Below are 20,607 nucleotides of genomic sequence, written 5' to 3'. Positions count from 1 at the left end.
CTATTATAAGGTAGATATAGGTGTGGTGGTGGTGCCGCCGGAGTCGAACCACAAAGGGTTCTACCAACTTCAAAACATACCACAGCTATCTTATTTTATACATGATTTATTAGTTTTATCTGGTGTTTTGCTAAATTATCAAGTTTGTTTAAATTGTTACAATTGGATATGATTACGTCTACACTTGACCTTAAAAAAACAAAAGTAAGAAAGTTTTTGTTTATTTATGATCTGTATTCACATTTAAGTGATATTGCTATATTTATGTTACATTTATCATATTAACTGGTCGACACAAGTGCTGTGAAGATATTTATATCAAATAATAAGTATATGATTATAATACTGTATCTCGTTTCCACATAAATTTCATTATCAATCTATTAGTGTAACACTGCCAGATATATATAACTAATAATCGCAATAAGAATAATCATAGATTTTAAGATATTCGGTCATTTCATACACTTGAAATATTACGTAATATTATTATCTTATCACATTATTTAAAAAGTCATTTATGATATTGCTGAAAATGATTAAATAATACAGTACAGGAATTGTGCGTCGAAAATTATAACGCGTAGTACCTATAGTGCGTCGCGGTTGATGAAGCGCGGTGAAGCGCGGTGTTGGGACGTCGCGCAGTGCGCAAGCTTTTTCTACGCAAGTCCGCGCCCTGGCGAGCCTGGGCGGAAAATCTCCGGTAGTTGCCTCCGCACAGCCGCGTAGCGCTTACTGTCTGAGCTTATCGACCCGTAGTATCACATTGTTATAGGATTATATTATCTAACAGCGTTTCGGGACTATTAGTGTCAGTGAGTGCCAATACGATGTCTTTTGACAAGGATGAGCTTCGTGACGAGTAAGTATGATACGTTTAAGACTTTTTGTATCCTTTCAGAATGATACGCGTAAGTATTATACGTAACTGAAACTTGAGATAATGCTTATCACTAAAAGTACGTGGACCGAGCCTCGTTACTTTGTCACTAAAGTAATGATATTTAGCGTTTGTTAATCTGATAAGACCATGGAACAGAAAAACAAGTGGAAGTGCAAAGTAGGCGTAGCGAGGTTTCCACTACTAGGCGTTGTTACTCTCACTTGCCTTCAAACGAGTCTACTCATGTTTGAGCATTGGTCCGAGACAGATGTTTGTCAAATTCAATAAAATAAATTATTAAGACATATTATGCTATTTAGGAATGTAAAAATGAAAGCAGAAAGAAGACAATTAAAAACGGAGGTGTTTCGTACCATCACTGAGTACAATTTTATTTTATTTTTCCTAAAATCTTAAAATATCAAATTTATAATTTCCACATAGTCATGCTAAAATCAACCTTACTGCTTTCAAATAAAGTTTATTTTCAATTGATTTCACCATACCAAAACATCTAGAAAAATCCACGCTACTCAATAAGTGATAGGGGCAAGTACAAAGTTTTCTTATCGATATTTTATAATATACATTATTATAATGGTAAAATATTTTTAATTAGAAAATAAAATTATACCTAAAATTAGGGTTTTGCGGCGAAAAGTATCGTAATACCTACTACGTAATAGCTACTGAGGTGTACTCACATATCACATCTCTCATGATATATCTCAATATTTTTCCATAGCTTGGATTTATGAGTGCTACTAGTAAGGAGAAATACACAGATACTATATAATTGTTAAGGATGCGGCCAATTACTAAATGTTTAACATTTATATATTTACTTTATCTCATTTACAAAATATATCTATGTACAAAAATACGTAAATTACGTAGTACGTAATATTTAGAGTCTTGAACATTTTAACCTATTTTTTTTATAATATATTTTTAAAACAAATTTCGTGTATTGATTTTTACGACTTCTACTCACGAAACGTACGATCTTGACACGTAACCTACCATTGTTGTACAGTACCTATGTTATTTTTATTACAGTTCTTAATAATTAAACCTTGTTTAATTTTAATCTTATACCATAGATTTATTATTCACATTAGATTGATGAGTATCGATAATTTTATCGTAAATAAACTCTTTCGCCTGCACTATTCCAGTAGCAGAAATATTACGCAAGTTTGGTCCGTAAGTTTAATGTGCTTAGGGCTATAATTGCATTAAGCCCAATCACTGCCATCTATGGTCAAGTAGTGGAACTACATTTTCAAATACTAAATGACCGTTAAATTTAAATGTTGTAGCAAAATAAACCTTAATATTATATGCGCCTAAGTTGTTTTTACATATTAATTTTGTATATTTTAGAATTGTTTCGAGTAACTATAAACGACCAATAAAATGATATTTACTTTAGTAGTGTTATATGTAACAAGAAAAACGCAAGTGTGAGTTTGGGGACAACGGTTCCGATACATTCGCTCGTACTTACCACTTCTACTTGCTTTTCTTTTCTATGGATAAGACATATCTTAAATGGATTTAGGAAACGAAATAACAAAAATGTGTATAAATTAAACCACTATAAATAATTAGCACACGTTTTAATTACATTTGTAGGTCACTTAATCTTAAAAGGGCAGAACGTCTTTCGAGGGAAAATAAAGCTTGGCTAGAATTATTCATAAAGCGAATAAAAGACATTGCTGCTTCGGTAAACAATAATAATTGTGGCATTCACGAGCGAAAAGTAGGTGAACTCTCGACCCGTTTTAATGTTAACCTACTTAGTTAAATACTCTTATTAAACGATTGAAAGCTTAATTTTTTGGGTGTGCAAGTTGTAAAATAGTGTCACGTTGAATAAAAGGTATTTTGTGTTCTCAAATACTATTTGCAGATTGAATAAATTAAAGTAGACCTATTTCCTTTTTTTATTGTTTCATGTCATTTCCTGGTTCCTTCAAATAACAAAGTGGGACTATACCTACCTTTTAATAAAATATATTGAATTTTATAAAATTTGATGCTTAGCTAAAACCCACATTTTTTGAAGATATACACATAAAAATAGCTTAAGTAGACTATCCAGTCCACCTAATTGTATATGGCTACTGCCGCCCATGGACAGGACTCCGGGTAAGATAGAGTCCTACGAAACATTGGCCACAGACGTGTTACTACTCCTGAGGACTACGTTGGAAAACCTAGGAAGAGTATGTGTCCCTTCCACACCCTCCTAACCAGAACACAGCAACGCTTGACAGCGCTGTTATTGAATAAAAATGGGTGTGGCCGTGGTGTCTCCGGAATTTAACCACAAGGGTATTACCATCGTCAAATGTTTTTGGAATATACCCACCGATACGATTTTTCCTGTGTGCGCTACTCTGTTAAATTTAGGTAATTTTATTTAATATAATTACCTATATTTATAATTTTAGTAGGGAAGGATTTTACGGAAATTAATGTGTTATGTTTAAATAACGGTCTATTGGTTATATATTCGATATAATATTCGTTACAAATAGTTGAATATTTCAGCAATTAAATATTTACCAAGTCAATCACATGTAGCAATTGACCTCATGAGTTTTTAGTTACATCAAAGTTACACCCTATGGACAATAGGTAGGTACATGCAGCGTAGTACTTGATTTCATATGATTTACCAGGCACCTTGGACCTAGGAGGTACCAAGTACGTTCTGGCCCTGACGTTGGCATTAAGGTTATTTTTTCCCTTTGCCTTTACTAAAAAGTACAATGTCCGTAATGATTCCTGAATGGTCTTCTACTACCTCGACCGTTGCATTGTAGTTTAATAGGAAGATGACAAAAAGTAGGTAACGGCGTGATTAGAAGATTTCGACGTTGTTTCATCAACGGATCTGTTTAATAATTTGACTCTTCATAATCTTATTTCTAGATGCTGTTGCACGCTAGTACCGATATTTTCTATCGTTAAATTAATCCCTATTCAATGAATTATGAGGACCATCGATTTTTGTTCATTACGTTCACGTTTTATATACTTTTCTTCCAAGACGTTCATATAATACTATTTTGTTTACATATCAACCTTTGGCACCTTTAATTTGCTTCTTCATTTAAATGACTCTATATAAAATCATCGCTGTGTATTATATCGCTGTGTGTATAATCATCGCTGTCATATATAATTCGCTGCACGTGTTTTTACTTGATTAGATCGTGCAATAAGTACTAAGAAGGTACCTAGAGCAAGAACTTAATTCTCTAGAGTACCCTTGCTATCTAAACATATTTGAGTACAATGTTTGCGATAATTGGTTTTTCCATTGTTATCATTCTGCGAATATAATCACAAGTGCAACTTTTGGGAAACAGAATATGCCTACGTAGCAATTCTAATTAATAATGCGTATTTCAGCATAGCGTCATTACGACCACTATATGTATAGTTTCAGTGTAGTAGTTTCACATATAATTTTGTACAGTTTCTACGTACGATCGTATTGATAGTCGGAGCTACATACGTTTGAATCATAGCTGCACGCCGCAAGTCGATCATGCCAGTCAGACGGACGTCGACTATTATTTAGTAGTATTCAGCTTCGCAAAGCTGACCTATCACTACGTTTGCGTCCATATACTGTGAGAATTAATTTTGTATTGATTGTGCTGTGTTAGTTTTTCTGTGAGATTAATACGAGGTAAGATTTATATGATTTATATTACGTCTGTTTAACGTTACAAAAATCTATTTTGTAAACTCTACCTTTGTAGAGTTACTAATAAGTGCTTAAAATTATATTTAAGGTTATCAAGTAACATTGTTTATTTTTTCTTAATCTGTTTTGAGAGAGATCACTGGGATTTGAGTAAATCTGATTGTAACTTTCGTGAAATTATTGCATAAGTCTTTGATATTATTTGCGCTTTTAAGATCAGTTTTAAGCATACATAAATATTAGCAAATGGTTTTGAGACAAAATATATTATATAGTGCATAATAAACAAACACTACTAAACTATGCAGTGCGTCAGTACGATTTTTTACATTTCGTATAATACGCTAATTAAAAGTATAATCCATGTCTTTAACCAAATAGATTTCAATTTCCTAGCATTAATAAACCTTGACTACTACAATTGAAGTAGTGTTGGAAAACTCTAGGTGAGATAAATAATAAAAATCAATTAAGCAGCTATGCTTCATGATAACTATTACCCTTTTCTTTTATTACTGCAAGAATGCTGCTGCGTCGAGAGTCGTCACGACCTTGATTTATTGTTTGCCAACAATATCACAACGGTTTAATAATTTTACCAATGCGAACACTTGAAATATTGTACCTACTATAAACAATCAGATGTTAACTGACTGTAACCTTTGATAAACTCGCTCATATGATTGGTATGACCGTCATTCAGATCGATAATAATCAACAATATTTTTGTTATTACATTTATTATATCGCAATTAAACAGATAGGTTTAAGTGATGTTTTTAAATTTATAAACAATTGATAAATTTATGCAATAATTTGTGAAATGTTACGTATGAAGATATGTTTGTATGAATCTGTTAAAATATTTTTAAGAACTTACATTTTATATTACACTTTATGTAAATTAACAATTATGCAAAGTTTATTCAGTCGTTATTCAGTAATCGGGCAGCTATCATGAAATACTAATTGCTACGGTGGTGGATTTACTATTTACGTATTTTTTTACATTTCTTTCCTTCTTTACCAGAGTTTTATTCACCGCCGTTGATAAAACATGCTTCGTGACAATGGACATGGGCTGAATGGGCGGCTGGAACACCATAATGGGAACAATAACACCCATAACCCGTTTTCTACGGAACACCGTAATGGATATCACCATCCACACCGGAAGGTGTTCGATAACGACGATCAGTTTCAACCCAACTCTGAGGATGATGAAGTGGATCAGACCAACCTTAGGTTTTTTTCTTATAATTTATCTAAAACTGGGTTTGACGTATAATCAAACAAAATAATTAAATATTACATTTTCTTTATTTCTGACAAAGTATTGACGCATAATTTAATACGGGCGTCTTCTTAGAATGACGTCTTCTTAGTGGGCGTCTTCTTAGAAAGCGTCTTCTTAGAAGAGTAAAGCTACCAAAATCCTAGAATTCCGGTTGGTCAACTTTGTGCATATCCTTTGTAAACATTACGAAGAATTCACAAATATGTAGGTAGGTTCCCTTCTTCCTGCCATATTATCCTTGAGCGTTAAGGCGAAAATGAATAGTCATACTTACGTATAAAAAAATTAATAGGTACGATTCTATATTTATTGCCTCACATGAATATGTATTAAATTCCACTATTTATTTTGAAATTTAGATACGAATTTCGATTTTTGCGCTAGCGTGGTAAAATATAAGGCTCGACTTGGCAGAAGCACTGCCGTGCTTCCAGATTATGAGTTTGTTATTACAATATATGGACGCGTAAATAACAATCCTTACTTTGATCTCGGGTTTTGTAAGATTTTAAGTATATACAGGTTTATGTATTTCTATAATTATTATAGACCTTTATCGATGTTTAGATCTTATCTTAAATTATTGTACAAACTAATCTCAAAAACTCCTCAATCGATTTTAGTGAAATTTTGTGTGTGTCTGATTCGTGGTCTTAGTTTAAAATATAGAACTTTTGGACACGATAGGTGGCGCTTAAGTCGATATTTAATGTGATCGGGGCTCGGGCCTACTGGTATATTATAAGTAGGTAATTTATAACTACGTATAACTACATAAAAAAGAAATAAGATATTATTCAGTAGCGGCACATAAATAATAGAAAAAAATAATATTCTTGAAATATACTGGGATATTGCGGAGTTTGTTAAAAAATAAAATAATTTTCCACTTGCGTATGGAAATTTGCAATACACTCGAACTGACTAAACTCAAACTAATGAGATACTAATGTTGGTACCTAAATGTACAATGCAATTTCTTGAAACGATAAATAATTTTAAAGTGTTTCAAAATAGTACATTACAATACGAGGACGAAAAATTTTTTTCTGACAAGTGTGAGTTTGCAGGCCGAGCCGCAGGCGAGGACTGCAATCACACGAGTCAGAAAAACATTTTTCGTCCGCGTGTTGTATAAAATTTTATATTACGGGGTCGGAAATGGGGGTTTTGCGCACGCGAAGCGTGCGTAAAACGTCAATTTACGCACGCCGTGATATAAAAATATTTTCTTTTGCTACCGTACAAATTGCCATACAAAAGTTGCTTTGGAACTGCAGAAAACATTGCAATTTATTTTATTTTTATGCGATTAGGTCTTACCTACCTACTTAACCTGTTTAAAAGGAGTTCATGATCACGGTTATTTATTTTAAATGAGCATGAAGGTCCGTGTTACAATAAAGGCTTTGTCATTTACTCAAATGACTTCGTTATTTCTAGTTATTTTTAAAACCTTCATTACTCCTTATTGATACGTAAGTTCTTCAAGTTCTATCCTCTAAGTAAGAAAATAAGAGTGCAATTACATGAAAACAAAAAACATATGACTTTAGGTATTGGAGGGTCTGATCAAGGGCACGGCAAGCCAAGCCTAGGGCGGCTAAAATTAGAGGCTTAAATTAATATTGAGGGCGGTTATACGAAGCAGACGTAAATAAGTTATTCATAGGTAATTAATTCAGTTGTCGATGATACAAATTGTAAATAGATACGATACAGCTTTCAATATACGCTATTAACGGATTAAATAAACATATACGAGTATACTTATAAAATAAAATAAATATGAATAAAATGTTACTTTAAATTATTAAGTTCATTATGTCTTGTGCAGGTATCCCGATGGCACAGTGCGCCTCCGCAACCCAAACATCGAACTTATGGACCAAGATATTTTATATCACTTGGCTCTCGGCAGTGGATCCCACGATCTCGTGGAAATGTTCGGCGATGTCAAGGTTAGTAGTGAATATTTTAAATATAATTACAGAATATAGTAATAGAGCTTAAGACGGCGATACATTGGCGACTCCTCTGGTGTTGCAAATGTCCATAGGCGATGGTGACTGCTTTCCATCAGGTGGCCCGTCTGCCTTATCGTTAGATTAATTATAAAAAAAAGTAAATCCGCCGTAATCCGGGCCTCGTCTAATAAGGTGTTTCTTGTAATTCAACAAGCATGTCAGTAGGTATACAAGGTAAAATGAGTTGGTCATTTTATAAAAGTGTTAGAGGAAGTGTTTGCAGTAGCGGTTGGTCGACGAAGCGAGGTCCGCGAACCGCACGTTGCTCATGTCCCCTCTCGGCGACTCACCGGTTTTCCAAAAACCATTTCTTGCGGTCCTAGAACTTCCCTAGAACGTAATTTCAAATTGGGTCAACGCCATATTAGTAATTTGTCGTTCGTTTCTTGCCATTAAACATTCAGGGAAATTATATTTATTTTCAAGCGACTGTGTGGTCCGAGTTGGCGTAAAGGTTTACGACAGCCATTATACAATATAGTCAGAGAAACTTGTTAATCTAAGTTTACCACGTACTGCATTAGTAGGCTCGCGATATAAACACAGTATTTTTTCATTTATCCCACGCGTCAGTTCTCTCAACATTTCCACCCGGACGGAGATGACGTTACGCGTCACTTCGCACGGCGCTACCACCCGGAAATTTATAATGAACAGTATTTAGGCCTATTTTTCTATTTTTCCGTTAATCTCTTTTCCCGTTTTTTGTCTTTGCGGGAAGAAACTATTTTATAAGTAAGGATACATTTATTTATATCCTGTGAATAAACCAGTATGTTTTGGTTACGTTCATATAAATAATTAATATTGATGTTGTAAGATCTTGAAACTTTTATGTTACATAAAAATCTGATATTTGCGTTATAACTACACATTCAAGTATACAATTGATTAACAAAAAAGATTAGAAATAAAATAAACGATGGTTACCAAAACTTAATTGGAGACGTTCCCTTGTTATTTTTTGTGCAAAGAAGCCGTCAGCTTTATGGTCACCGTTAGTAGGTATATGTGGATTTCCAGGGTTTAATGGTGTGGGTACTTAAGGAACGGAATGACGGCTGAATGTTGCATTCCGTCGATATATAATAATCTGTCAAATCCAACGAGGATCGAGGACGAGGATCATGACTGTGGTAAGATACACTATTGATTAAAAATATTTGTCATCTTTTTATTTCAGTTCGTGTGCATGGGCGGCACACCAAAACGCATGGAACAGTTTGCGTATACCATCATGGCGGAGATCGGGCACAAGCTGCCCTGCGGTACCACGCTGCAGGACATCAGCCAGTTCTCCTACCGATACTCTATGTATAAAGTTGGACCGGTGTTATCTATTAGCGTAAGTTTACATTAACTATGAAGCTCATATTCCATGCACATTTCATTGTCAGACTACATGCGACAAAATGCCAGTCAGTTTGGGCGCTGTCACTGTGGAATAGGCTGCAATGCCTTACAATATTGTTACTATTCGGTTACCTTTCTACATATAGTTCAAAAGTACTTACTCCTTTCACGCTGCTGTTAGAGAGTTAGGCAGGAGTGGCAGTTGGTCCTTCAGTAGAATTATAAAGAGTTCTACCACCGTTGTTTGTTCGTTTAATGTTTCTAGCCATTAAGCCACCCTTTAATTAAAACCAACGATTTTTATTAAAGGCCGATCTTCTCTTCACAATTCGGCCGGCATACCTCTGTCTACGAGGGAATAAAATATTTTGGGGTAAAACGCCTATCTAATCGTCATCTAAAGTTCTAACTTTTAATGACGCGAAAGTCGAATATGTTTCAATCGTTCCAAAGATACTTGCTCTAAAAGAGTCTTTGAGTTGTTGTGTTTATGCACATTTACTTCCAGCTTCAGTCACTTGCCTTGAAATTCTTAATGTTCTCGTGTCGCCTATGACTTAAGGTCAATAAAACCGAAGTGGGTACGCCCGTAAGAAAGTTTAACCGTGGGTTTTGAAATCGTTATCCGCAATATCATTACCAAATCATTGTTGGAGGTAGAGCTGTTTTTGTAGTTTGCACTGACACTACCAAGTATATACCTACATGTTTATATGATGGAATTTATATGGTACTAGCTGACCCGGCAAACGTTGTGTTGCCATAAAAATAAAAAAGTGTTAAGGGTGTACAACCCTTATCACTTAGGGGTATGAAAAATAGATAGTAGCCGATTCTCAGACCTACTGAATATAAATATAAAATTTGGTGAAAATCGGTAAAACCGTTTCGGAGGAGTACGGCAACTAACATTGTGACACGAGAATTTTATATATAAGATATTGAATTATATGATTTGTTACTTCTATGTAGGATTTCTAAAGTTAAGTACATAATATTCATGGACGATACGTGTACAGGCTACATAACATTACGTAGAGTTATGTATTATGTATAGGTACACCTGCCTGTAGCGTACTGTTTGATAAATATTATACAATTAAACTGTTAAATAAAAATAATGAAGCTACGAATATTTTAATTTTGATTTAGGAGCATTATGAGTAAATGATGGGCCTGAAATTTTATGTAACAGATTTTGATCTTCCTTGATCATAACATTACTTTTTAGTAGAGTCCCCAATTGCGATTTAAGTAGGTACGAGTATGTATTTTGCCGTGTCCGTAAGTTATGTTAATTTTGTAACTATCTATGCCTTAGTTTTTGAATGGAAGGTTTTATCGATGAAGTACCGCCTTCATTCAAAATCCAGAAAGAAGTTTGTGTTTCCTCAAGATGGTATGTCATAAACAATATGTGTAAGTAATGATAATAATATTTATGAATCTAATGCATAGGTATTCGACCTAATAAAGCGATAGGGAATAGACTGTTACAATCATAGATTAGTAAAGATACTTCGCCGCCTTGAAATTGAATGAAGCCACAAACGGCTTATTTTAATAAGTTCTTTTTTTGAATCCTTGACAAATAAAAACATTTTTAGAGAAAATTTATGAATAAATAACTAATTTACCTAATAATTACGTAATTTACGTAATAAATATATATTTTTTTCAAATATTTTAGGGACATTTTAGCACGGAGACGTGGCAAAACTTTTTTACGCAACTATTTCAATTCTCAAAACTGGGTACATTTTCTTGTTAGGAGTGAATAATCTTTAGGTACTAATCTATGGTTACAATAATAACCTCGTAAGATAAAAAGATGCTGATTAGTATTTTATTATCATCCGTCGGATTTCCATACACGAGAGTCCTGGACAAACACGTGACCCCCATGTGTGTGGATTGCATGCATTTATTACGGTTGCATCATGCGATTCATGTGACCCATTTAAATTGAGACAAATTAACTAAATAAATTGAACTCACTGCCGCTGTAGGGGCACGGTTGGATAACATGGAATAAAATGATCATTTCCTTTCTATAATTTAAGAATTAATACCTACATTATATAAGTATGTATTGTAGTATTTTTAATGTCAATTGGAAGTCAATAGTTACAATTTATCAGTTTGAAGGTGGTAGAACTCATTGTGGTGCGACTCCGGCGGCACCACCGCCACACCTATTTCTACCTCATAACAGCAGTGTTAAGCACTGCTGTGGTCTGGTTTGGATGGTGTGGTAAGGGAGACATACTTATCCGAGGCGTTCCAGCTCAGTCTTCAGGGGTAGCGGCGCATTTGTGACCGATCTCAGGTAGGACTATCTAATCCTATCTGGGGTTGATGACGGATGTCCATGGGCGGCAGTAGCCACTTACCATCAGGTGGACTACATGCTAGTCTGCTACTCCTATGTAATAAAAAAAGCCTTTTAGTGTGTCTTGGCTGTAGGTTAAGGATAGTTTAAGTAAAAGAACAACGTTAATTTTAAAAATTTAATAAAAACTACTTAAATTACTTACGTATAATAATAATATCTACCTAAGATGGAGCGAAGAAATTGTAATATCCCAAATGATTGATTACCTATATAAATGAATAGTTTATACGCTATTCTGATATTGTATTAGACTGATATGGAATTTGGTGAAGTAGTACTTTTCGTTACCTATTTTAACTGAAGGACCACGCGATCAATAATATGGCGTTTAATAATATGACGTTTACAGCAGTGCATTTTTAGGTTCGTTTATTTTTTTGCCCTCTAATTATGAACGTAATTTTTGGTGAATCTTAAAAGGCAAGTGTTTCTTATTTTATTTTAGCACGGCATGGGTATCCCGTCAGTGGGCATTTTGCTCCACGAAGTTATAAAGCTGATGTATCACGCAAAGGTGCGAGACCCGGTGTTCTTCAGGATTGGAACCTGTGGTGGCATCGGATACGAGGGGGGCACCGTCGTCATTTCAGATGAAGCCGTGGATGGAGCCCTAAGGAATGTGTTAGAACTGGTAAGCACTTACTTATAAAGCAATTTAAATATAACTGGATTTAGTATAATGAGAAAAAATATAGTTCCTGTTCGGGATCCGGCAGTCCTTTTTACTTGTAATAGTTAGTCGGTAATACAGATTAGTATTACTTATAATTATTCAGTAAAGATTTATTCTAATATTAAGATTGGATTTCTAGTAGGTAATTGAAAATTGCGACCTTCTGGCCTTAGTTTATCGGATTGCCATCTGTATGAAATAGGTTAACAACCCATGATCCCCAATTTCTATTACGTTATCTACTGCTTCTAAGTCACCAAATAAGAAATAATAAATAAATTGTTATTTTAGACCATAGATAATAGTTAGATTTTAGACAATAGTTAAGTGGGACGAAATCGAAGAAAAAATGCGAAGAAATATCGTTTCATTCGTAAATGCTCTATAAACTACATTTTTCTTTATATTTTTCAAACATGCGAATAGACAACAGTGACAATTTCAGTTGTAAAAATTGGTTACATTTTTTTTATTAGGAGTGAGTAACCTTTACTATGTTTTAGACCGTGTTAGGCAAGAATGTGCAGCGACCGGCTAAGCTGGACCGAAGGCTGGCACGTGAGTTGAAGGCGTTGGCAGACCCCGAAGACCCATACGATACTGTAACAGGCAAAACCATGTGTACCTATGATTTTTATGAAGGTAAGTTTTCCAGTTATTCTAAAATGTTTTTAATCAATGTTTATTTAAACGAAAAAAATACTGATCTTGAATTTAAAATCAGGTTCACCGGAGAATAAAATTTTCCAATCTTTGTTATTCGCTAATATTAACTCTTATTCTCTGTCATCTGGAATTATTTTTGGAAGAAAGAGGATCAAATTTTCCAAATTCAGTAATAGGTTGTTTTATAGAGATATCTTAAAAAGAGAGTAGAATTAATTACGTTAGTCCTGGAGCACATAAAACTTAAAGACATGCTGCGTATGAATATAAATTTAACTCTTACTCTCAACTGTAATATGATCCGGTATTTAAAAAAACAAATCTTTGCTAGGAAACTGTTAGCGGATGTTGGCTTGCAGTTATGTCTATGTTAGTAAAAGTGCTAAGTCAGGTTTCATAGTATACTGTGTAAAACTTTTACTTTTAAAATATGCTTAAAAGTTATACTTATTAATCAATTGTTCAGACTAGGTCAGCTCTACCGTTCTAAATCTAATTCAGCGTAGGTATTTATTCAATAGCGTCCTATTATTTATAGACTCGATCGATCTTTAGAAGGCATACATTTGATTTAGGAAGTTATAACTTAGGTCTAGTTGGATTACTCTACATTATATTATTAGATGTACTTATACGTAGACGTCAGTATTATGAATATCGAAAATTAAATGCTCCATTCGTCGACACGTACAAGTGCAGACAGTCATACATACAAGTAGAAAGTGCTGTCTATCAAACAATTGAATTAATCTTTTCTAACTCTAAGCGGAGGCCCTTATCTAGGAATAGTGGGACAGTAATGGGTTGACAAGGCAGTATTGTTTTGAACACGTTTGTACCGTCACAATATCACGTCGTGTGGCGTTCGTCCTTTGTGCAGGACACCTCGTTAGCAACACTATAATAAGACAGCTCGATGTGCGATGTGTAGGCGATAGACTTGTTAATGACATTTCATTCATTCATTGTTACGCATAGTCCTTTTATATCGATGTTAATTCAACACAGTTATCCTTGTTATGAAGGAAATCATAAAGTAAACTAAATGTTGGACGCATTTAATAAAAATCGCAAAGTCATTTCCGTTTGCCGTTGACTATGTAAACTGGTTACGTGGTGTAGGTCGTTCTAACTATAAATATTGATTTAATTCATCATTTTCTTCCAATAAACATTAAGACGATTAAATACCATTTACAAATAAGGAGTATGGTATGCACCGAGCATGTACTCTATTTTTGTAAACAACGTTTTCCTCTATAAGCAACAAACAATGGGAACATTTAAAAACATTTTGAAGTTTTTTTTATTAAGAATATGGATGTAGCTGTAAACTCCTGTAATTAACATCAGATTGGAAGTCAAATCAGTCACAGATGAGATGCTACCCTTGAGGACTGAGTCAGTGAGAGTTCTGTGAGTGCATCTCCCTATCTTTTTTTTTTTTTATAATATAAGAGTAGCGGACGAGCATGCAGTCCACCTGATGGTAAGTGGCTACTGCCGCCCATGGACATCTGTAATCAACCCCAGATAGGATTATATATTCCTACCTGAGGTTGGACACATATGCGCCGCTACCCCTGAGGACTAAGCTGGAACGCCTCGGAAAAGTATGTCTCCCTTACCACACCCTTCAAACCGGAACACAGCAGCGCTTAACACTGCTGTTATTAGGTTGAAATAGGTGTGGCGGTGGTGCCGCCGGAGTCGAACCAAATAGGGTTCTACCACCTTCAACCATCTACATCCATCCACATCCATCTACATCCTTTAAACTAGAATACATCAACTCCTAATGTTGTAAAGTTCCGTTACCTTAAACCACAATCCTTAAGTTTATGATTATCACAGGGCAAGGTCGCTTGGACGGCGCATTCTGCGACTTCACCGAGGCAGACAAGATGGAGTATCTGGAAAGCATCCATAAGTCTGGTGTCGTGAACATCGAGATGGAGTCTCTGGCTTTCGCGGCTCTCACGCACCACGCGGGAATCAAAGCTGCTGTGATTTGCGTCACACTTCTTGACAGGCTAAAAGGGGATCAGGTAATTACGATATATAATTATATAAGTTATATAGTTATAAGTAAGAAAATTCATGTGTATTGATACGACCAGTAATTTGCATGGCATACACTTCTTTGCGAATTATTGAAGTAAAAATTTTTAAGAAGTAAAAATATCGAAGTAAAAAAATCTGATACTATTTTATTGAGATTTTCGCGTTAAGATGGCTTTATGAAGAGGCTATACTGAGTTTTGGGGTAAGCTGGCAGGGAATTTTAATGTTATTAACCCGAATATAACATTATTTACAGGTGCTTGCTCCTAAAGAAGTGCTAGATGAGTGGCAGCAGCGGCCGACAAAATTAGTTTGTCGCCATATCAAGAGGTAAGATCAAAATCTAATAAGTGTCTACCTGTACATAAATCGCATATTCATAGTCACAAAATAACACAAAAATCATTGTATTACATAACATTACTATTATTCTGGTCTTCAGTTTTATCTTATTTTCATCTGGGTACCCCAGGAGAGGGAGAGAGTATTATACTCTCTCTACCTACACATATGTGTTGGTAGAGTTGGTGTAATTGTACCGCCGGTTTAATCGTACCACTCCTGTATTTCCTATTAAATAAGCAATTATTTCTAATATAACAATACGGAAGTATGACTCCTTGCAGTTCCACACCATTCCGCTATTTGCAAATGGGATTTACTGCGAACTGTTTGTGTGAGTAAGAAAAATATTTTTTAGTTATACTTCATCCAAATTTTCGGCTTCTGTCGTAAGCACACAACTCGTGATAAGGGTAAGCTAAAACTACATAACTCAAATTATTTGCCGTTAGATTTAAGTTACATTTTTTTTGTAATTTTGACAGTGTAGTTATGCCGTGAATTTTTTTATAATGAATATAATTTGGTAAATTGTACCACACATTGTGGGGTAAATTGTACCCATACGATTCACTCGCCCAAATACAAGGCGAATAGGTGCAAATTTCACAAACTACGTATTAATATACATGACGGAGTTCGGACTATTAGAAATAAAAGAAAACATTATCAGTGAAATGATGAAGTCCTAAATAGAGATTGAAACTGAGTTTCAATTAATGTATTTTTAAACGATCTCATATCCTGACGTTAAGAAAGTAAGTAGTACGTACGTGTTAGTTAATGAAATTTGTTTTTTTTTAGGATTCTGTACCCAAGGGAAAATATGGAACCCTACTACTATGCCTCCGATGTCTGTGAATCTGTCCGTATGTCACAGGGCTCTATTATTATTACTGTTTGGAATCGTAATAGATAGGTTCATGATTTAAAGAGTATGAAGCCATAACGGTAGCAACAAGTACTAAAAATAAAAATAGCTGGATGCTTATTTTAAATAATTTTAAACGGGAATACCTTAGATTATAAACATATATGTGTAATTTTCTTCAATTCTACAATTCTTTCTCGTTTTTTTGATATACTGTACATGAGATGGCCGAAAATTAAACATCTCCTTTATATCGATGTGTGGTTATTCTACAATCGAGACTACCACAAGGTTTCTGTAGGTATATTACTATATTTATATTAACATGTTATAAAATAATTTGTTTTAGGTATCTTCAAATGAAAGGGCGGTTGTCGTTGGATGGGCACGGATCAATCGCCGTGAAGAGTCCGCGTCGGTTCAAATTGGTGCAACAAGAATCTGAAACATACGACTAACTGACCACTTTTATATTCTGATTTAACAATAGACCATTGCAATGAACGAGTCGATTTAACTTGGAGGTGAATTTTAATTTCCTAAATCAATTTATCTATACGGCTATCGCTGTGTTGTAAATGATTTGCAATTTTAAGGCGTTACAGCAATCGTGTAGTGGAGAAAACAAATGAAATTCTCTGTCACTGCCAACGTGATTATTTAAGTAATTTCGATATTCGTTTAATAATATACCTATTTTTTCGAGTTACGTTACACAATTTATATTTTAATAATCGAATATTTTAAATCGATCTATGCACGTTATTAATAATCAATTTATCTTTGGTATGAAAAATGCATAGATTGATTTATTAAAGCCAGCGTAAGACACGTTCAGATAAATAGATCTGTTTAAAATGATAATTGAATTGTAGGAAGTATATGAAGTTGTTCAAATGTTGACACACCGGTGCCGCCGAATAACGATATACTTCGTTGATTAAACTAACTTTTCATTAAGTGGATATCGATACAATCAATTTGATTTTAATAGCCGTTGTTTTCTATTATTAATGAATATTTTGATCGATTTTATAACTGTAATAAGCTGATATAGCTATTGAAAACTTATCTAATTAATCGATATTCAACATGAAAACGCGAGGCGTGGGTTCATATATATTTAAGAAATGAAATATTTCTTTAGAATTATTTTTCCTGAAATAATCGTTGATCGTTTTTAAAATTGATAAAGAATATTTTATGACAGTTTAAATGATATCAGTACCTACCTATACATATCTAAATTTTGAATCTTTAGGTTTGAAAATGACTTTTAAACAATTGTATTTATAATAACTCTCTCTATTTCGATATTCTGCTCATATACTCGTACCTACTTATTTTATGATAATATGCTATGATATATGATAATATTTAATTCAAGATATACCTAACTCATAATTCAGTTCTATTAAAATGTTAATCAAAATGTACCTAATCAAATATTTTGACTGAATGTCAGCTTAAGTTTGATATGCTTCGAATATATAGCTTTTTTAAAACTGTGGCAATTAGTTTTTTATAAAAAACGTTTTTTGGGACGGTTCAGTATCTCAAATGTCTTGATGCCATTCTGTATGAGAACTGTGTCCCATTTATAACTTCTTATATCGCTGAACGCTCTATATCGCCGCATATTATGTTTCAGTCTTCGAATATAAAAACTTAATTCGTTAGAAATATATTATTTTGTGTGATATATATTTCTAACAAGAAAATATTTTCTAAATATGTTTAAGTGCAACATAATATCAAATTTTCGTGAATCTGCCACTTTATAAGTATATTGCATTTAATTAAAATTTCAGAGTGATGTTGCAGACGAGAGTTGATATTTCATCTTGATGAAGAGTTTTAAGAAACTGTATTAATGTGAAGTATGAATGTGAGTTTAGTGTTGTAAAATTAGATAAATAAGCGATAAACACGTAGCCTGCTATGATTATTCGATCGGTTGCTTTCTAATATGAGCTACACCTGAGATAACCGACAACTATTTTGTTCATGCTGCTTTTAAAAGTACCTAACTACTATATTTCGATGGAATTGTTCTAACAGTGTATTAAAATAATATTTACTTACTCAATAGTCTGCTTTTAATCTTATCTAACTTTTCAGCATCAGCTGTGTTTATAGGAACAAGTTCCAAGTAATCAAATATGGACCTATCTAGTTGTTTAAAAAGTTATATGATGTATGTATATCACGGTTATTTATACTAATACTAGAAATCATAGTTTCTGCACATGTTGATATAAGTTAAATTTAAGTAGTGAAATGGCAATATTTCAGCGTATTTTGTTTGTAATCAGAAATAAAATATTTTCTTTGCGTATTTTATTTAAATGACTGCTTGTAAGGATTATTATTATTAGTGTAAGGATAAAACACAAGGCAGCATTCAAGCTGTCTTAATCCTTTAAATCATTTTTTTTGTTCTATATCAAAGTGGCAAATCGTATTAATACCCAGGCTACTGATTTTAATACTTGGGTATATAAATGTTTTTAAATTATCATTTATTTTAACGCTTAAGATATTATAACTTAAAATATAGATAATGCGTAGTGAAGTAAATGTGGTGACACTTTACGTTGCGTAAGAATGTGTGAGAATGTGTGTGTATTTTGTCAGTATAACTACTTTTTCAGAAGAACATTCAGCTTGTTACTTCTATTTGCTTCGTAGCAGAGCGCTCTTTTAAAAGAAAAGTTTACATAAATTTTTAAATACTTGCCTAATTGATTAGACTTAATAAAATAATTATACCTACCAGTTCGTTCACTGTTATTATTGCTGTTTGACAAGATATTGTACATTATAACGTTGCAAATTTGTATTTATATTGTGATACCGTTATATAGCGTAAGGACCACGATAAACAACAGACAACCTACATTTCTGTTGGTACCTAAAACTTGTTTCAAACTTAAAGCTGTTCATATATTTAGCATGCGAGAAACAGCTTTAATTTTCTCAGCAGTTTTTGTCAAAATTATAAAGGCTTACAATTAGATTCAGATAATGGCATCTTCCTCTCTATTTCACTCAAGATGCGGGGTATAAGATACCTATTGCTCTAGCTTAGATAGGTAACCTTACCTAAACTTTCCCAAACTGCGTGAGATCCCCCGTTGATCAATATTAATTAGGTATTTAATATACGTTTATTTACTTCTTATGGGAACGGAAATGATTTATGATTACGTATGATATTAATTTGACGCACTTGTAACACGTCATCACATTACCATCGAGTGGGCCATAAAAACTCCTGACGTTATTTTCATGGACACATACAATAATGTATGCTGAAATTGATTAGAGAGAGATTGCAACATTCTCAATTCCTCAGATCAGAAACAACAACAACAACAACAACTTTACGTTGTTGATCAATAGATATGGAGATAAATTGATGATACTGCTTCTGCTGAACTCCGATGAACTCTAGACTCTCTGTGTGCCGCAGCTTTTCAAGATTTTCGTTCCTTCAAACGGAACTAGTTTCTATTATTTTCGTGTTGGAAATATTGACTACTCGGATAACTTTTCCAAGAGAAGCATCATATCATATTGGATTGAATTCTAAAGGGAGATGCCATCGTTAATAATATCTGCCGGTATATAATACCTCGTGACAGAAGGACCAAATTTAACTAACTGAAAAGTTGGTTGTCTGATTGATAATGTGCTTCCACATGTAAATTGTTGTTACTATGCACGAACTGTTATCAAGCGTTTGCTTTAAGTGTTTGAAGTAAGTTTATGTTGTTTAAGAGTAGCTTTAGAGAATTAATACACCAATAAAATTGACTTGAACGGTTTGATTTTGTTGTTATTGTACCTACAGCTGTCTGTGTATGTGCGGTACCTTCTACCCAAGTAGGTACTTAAATTGGCGACATCTTCTAAGTGTTTATGTAACTATATGTACATAAATAGTAAATCTGTACATAATAGTAAATTGATATCATGAATCCATCAACCAACGTACTGTTTATATTCCATTCAGAAGCGTTATACTTAATACTAATTTGTAAGCCAGACTACCAGTTTCTCTTATTTGTAATTTCCAAGAAGTTAAATAAAATTACAAAGTTTTTCTGAAAATATGTTCGATATAAGAAATTCTTGCTTGCTAAGCTGCAAGTAGGTATGCAGTAAAATGTTTATGATTCGAAATTTTTTTGTTGATGAGTGGTACCTAAATAGTAATGAATTAATTATTATTAAACTAAGTTAGTACGTGTAATGTGTTGTTAGTGTATTTTAAATGTTGCAACAAAATTAATTGGCA

At 33.7% G+C, this 20,607-nt stretch overlaps 1 protein-coding gene across 3 annotated transcripts; it reads left to right on the top strand.

Moving 5' to 3' along the window:
* The first annotated feature begins 709 nt into the window (after positions 1-709).
* On the top strand, positions 710-20,134 carry LOC140749513 (uridine phosphorylase 1). 3 transcript variants are annotated; one of them, XM_073082588.1, is made up of 9 exons: positions 4,405-4,598; positions 5,647-5,861; positions 7,751-7,874; positions 9,124-9,285; positions 12,134-12,319; positions 12,865-13,003; positions 14,882-15,075; positions 15,348-15,421; positions 16,654-20,134. In XM_073082588.1, the coding sequence occupies exons 2-9, from the start codon at positions 5,674-5,676 to the stop codon at positions 16,760-16,762; spliced, it is 1,176 nt and encodes a 391-aa protein (XP_072938689.1). In that variant the 5' UTR covers positions 4,405-4,598; positions 5,647-5,673; the 3' UTR covers positions 16,763-20,134. The 3 variants fall into 3 exon arrangements, with proteins under 3 accessions (XP_072938690.1, XP_072938691.1, XP_072938689.1); XM_073082589.1 differs by lacking the exons at positions 4,405-4,598; positions 5,647-5,861 and adding an exon at positions 710-865; XM_073082590.1 differs by lacking the exon at positions 5,647-5,861 and having other exon boundaries at positions 4,404-4,598.
* Positions 20,135-20,607: the final 473 nt, after the last annotated feature.

The sequence above is a fragment of the Epargyreus clarus genome, unplaced genomic scaffold (assembly GCF_041222505.1).
Source record: "Epargyreus clarus isolate Ecla_fem2 unplaced genomic scaffold, WU_Ecla_fem_2.2 ptg000018l, whole genome shotgun sequence".
NCBI classification, from domain to species: domain Eukaryota; kingdom Metazoa; phylum Arthropoda; class Insecta; order Lepidoptera; family Hesperiidae; genus Epargyreus; species Epargyreus clarus.
This window is presented reverse-complemented; position numbering and strand designations above follow the sequence as displayed.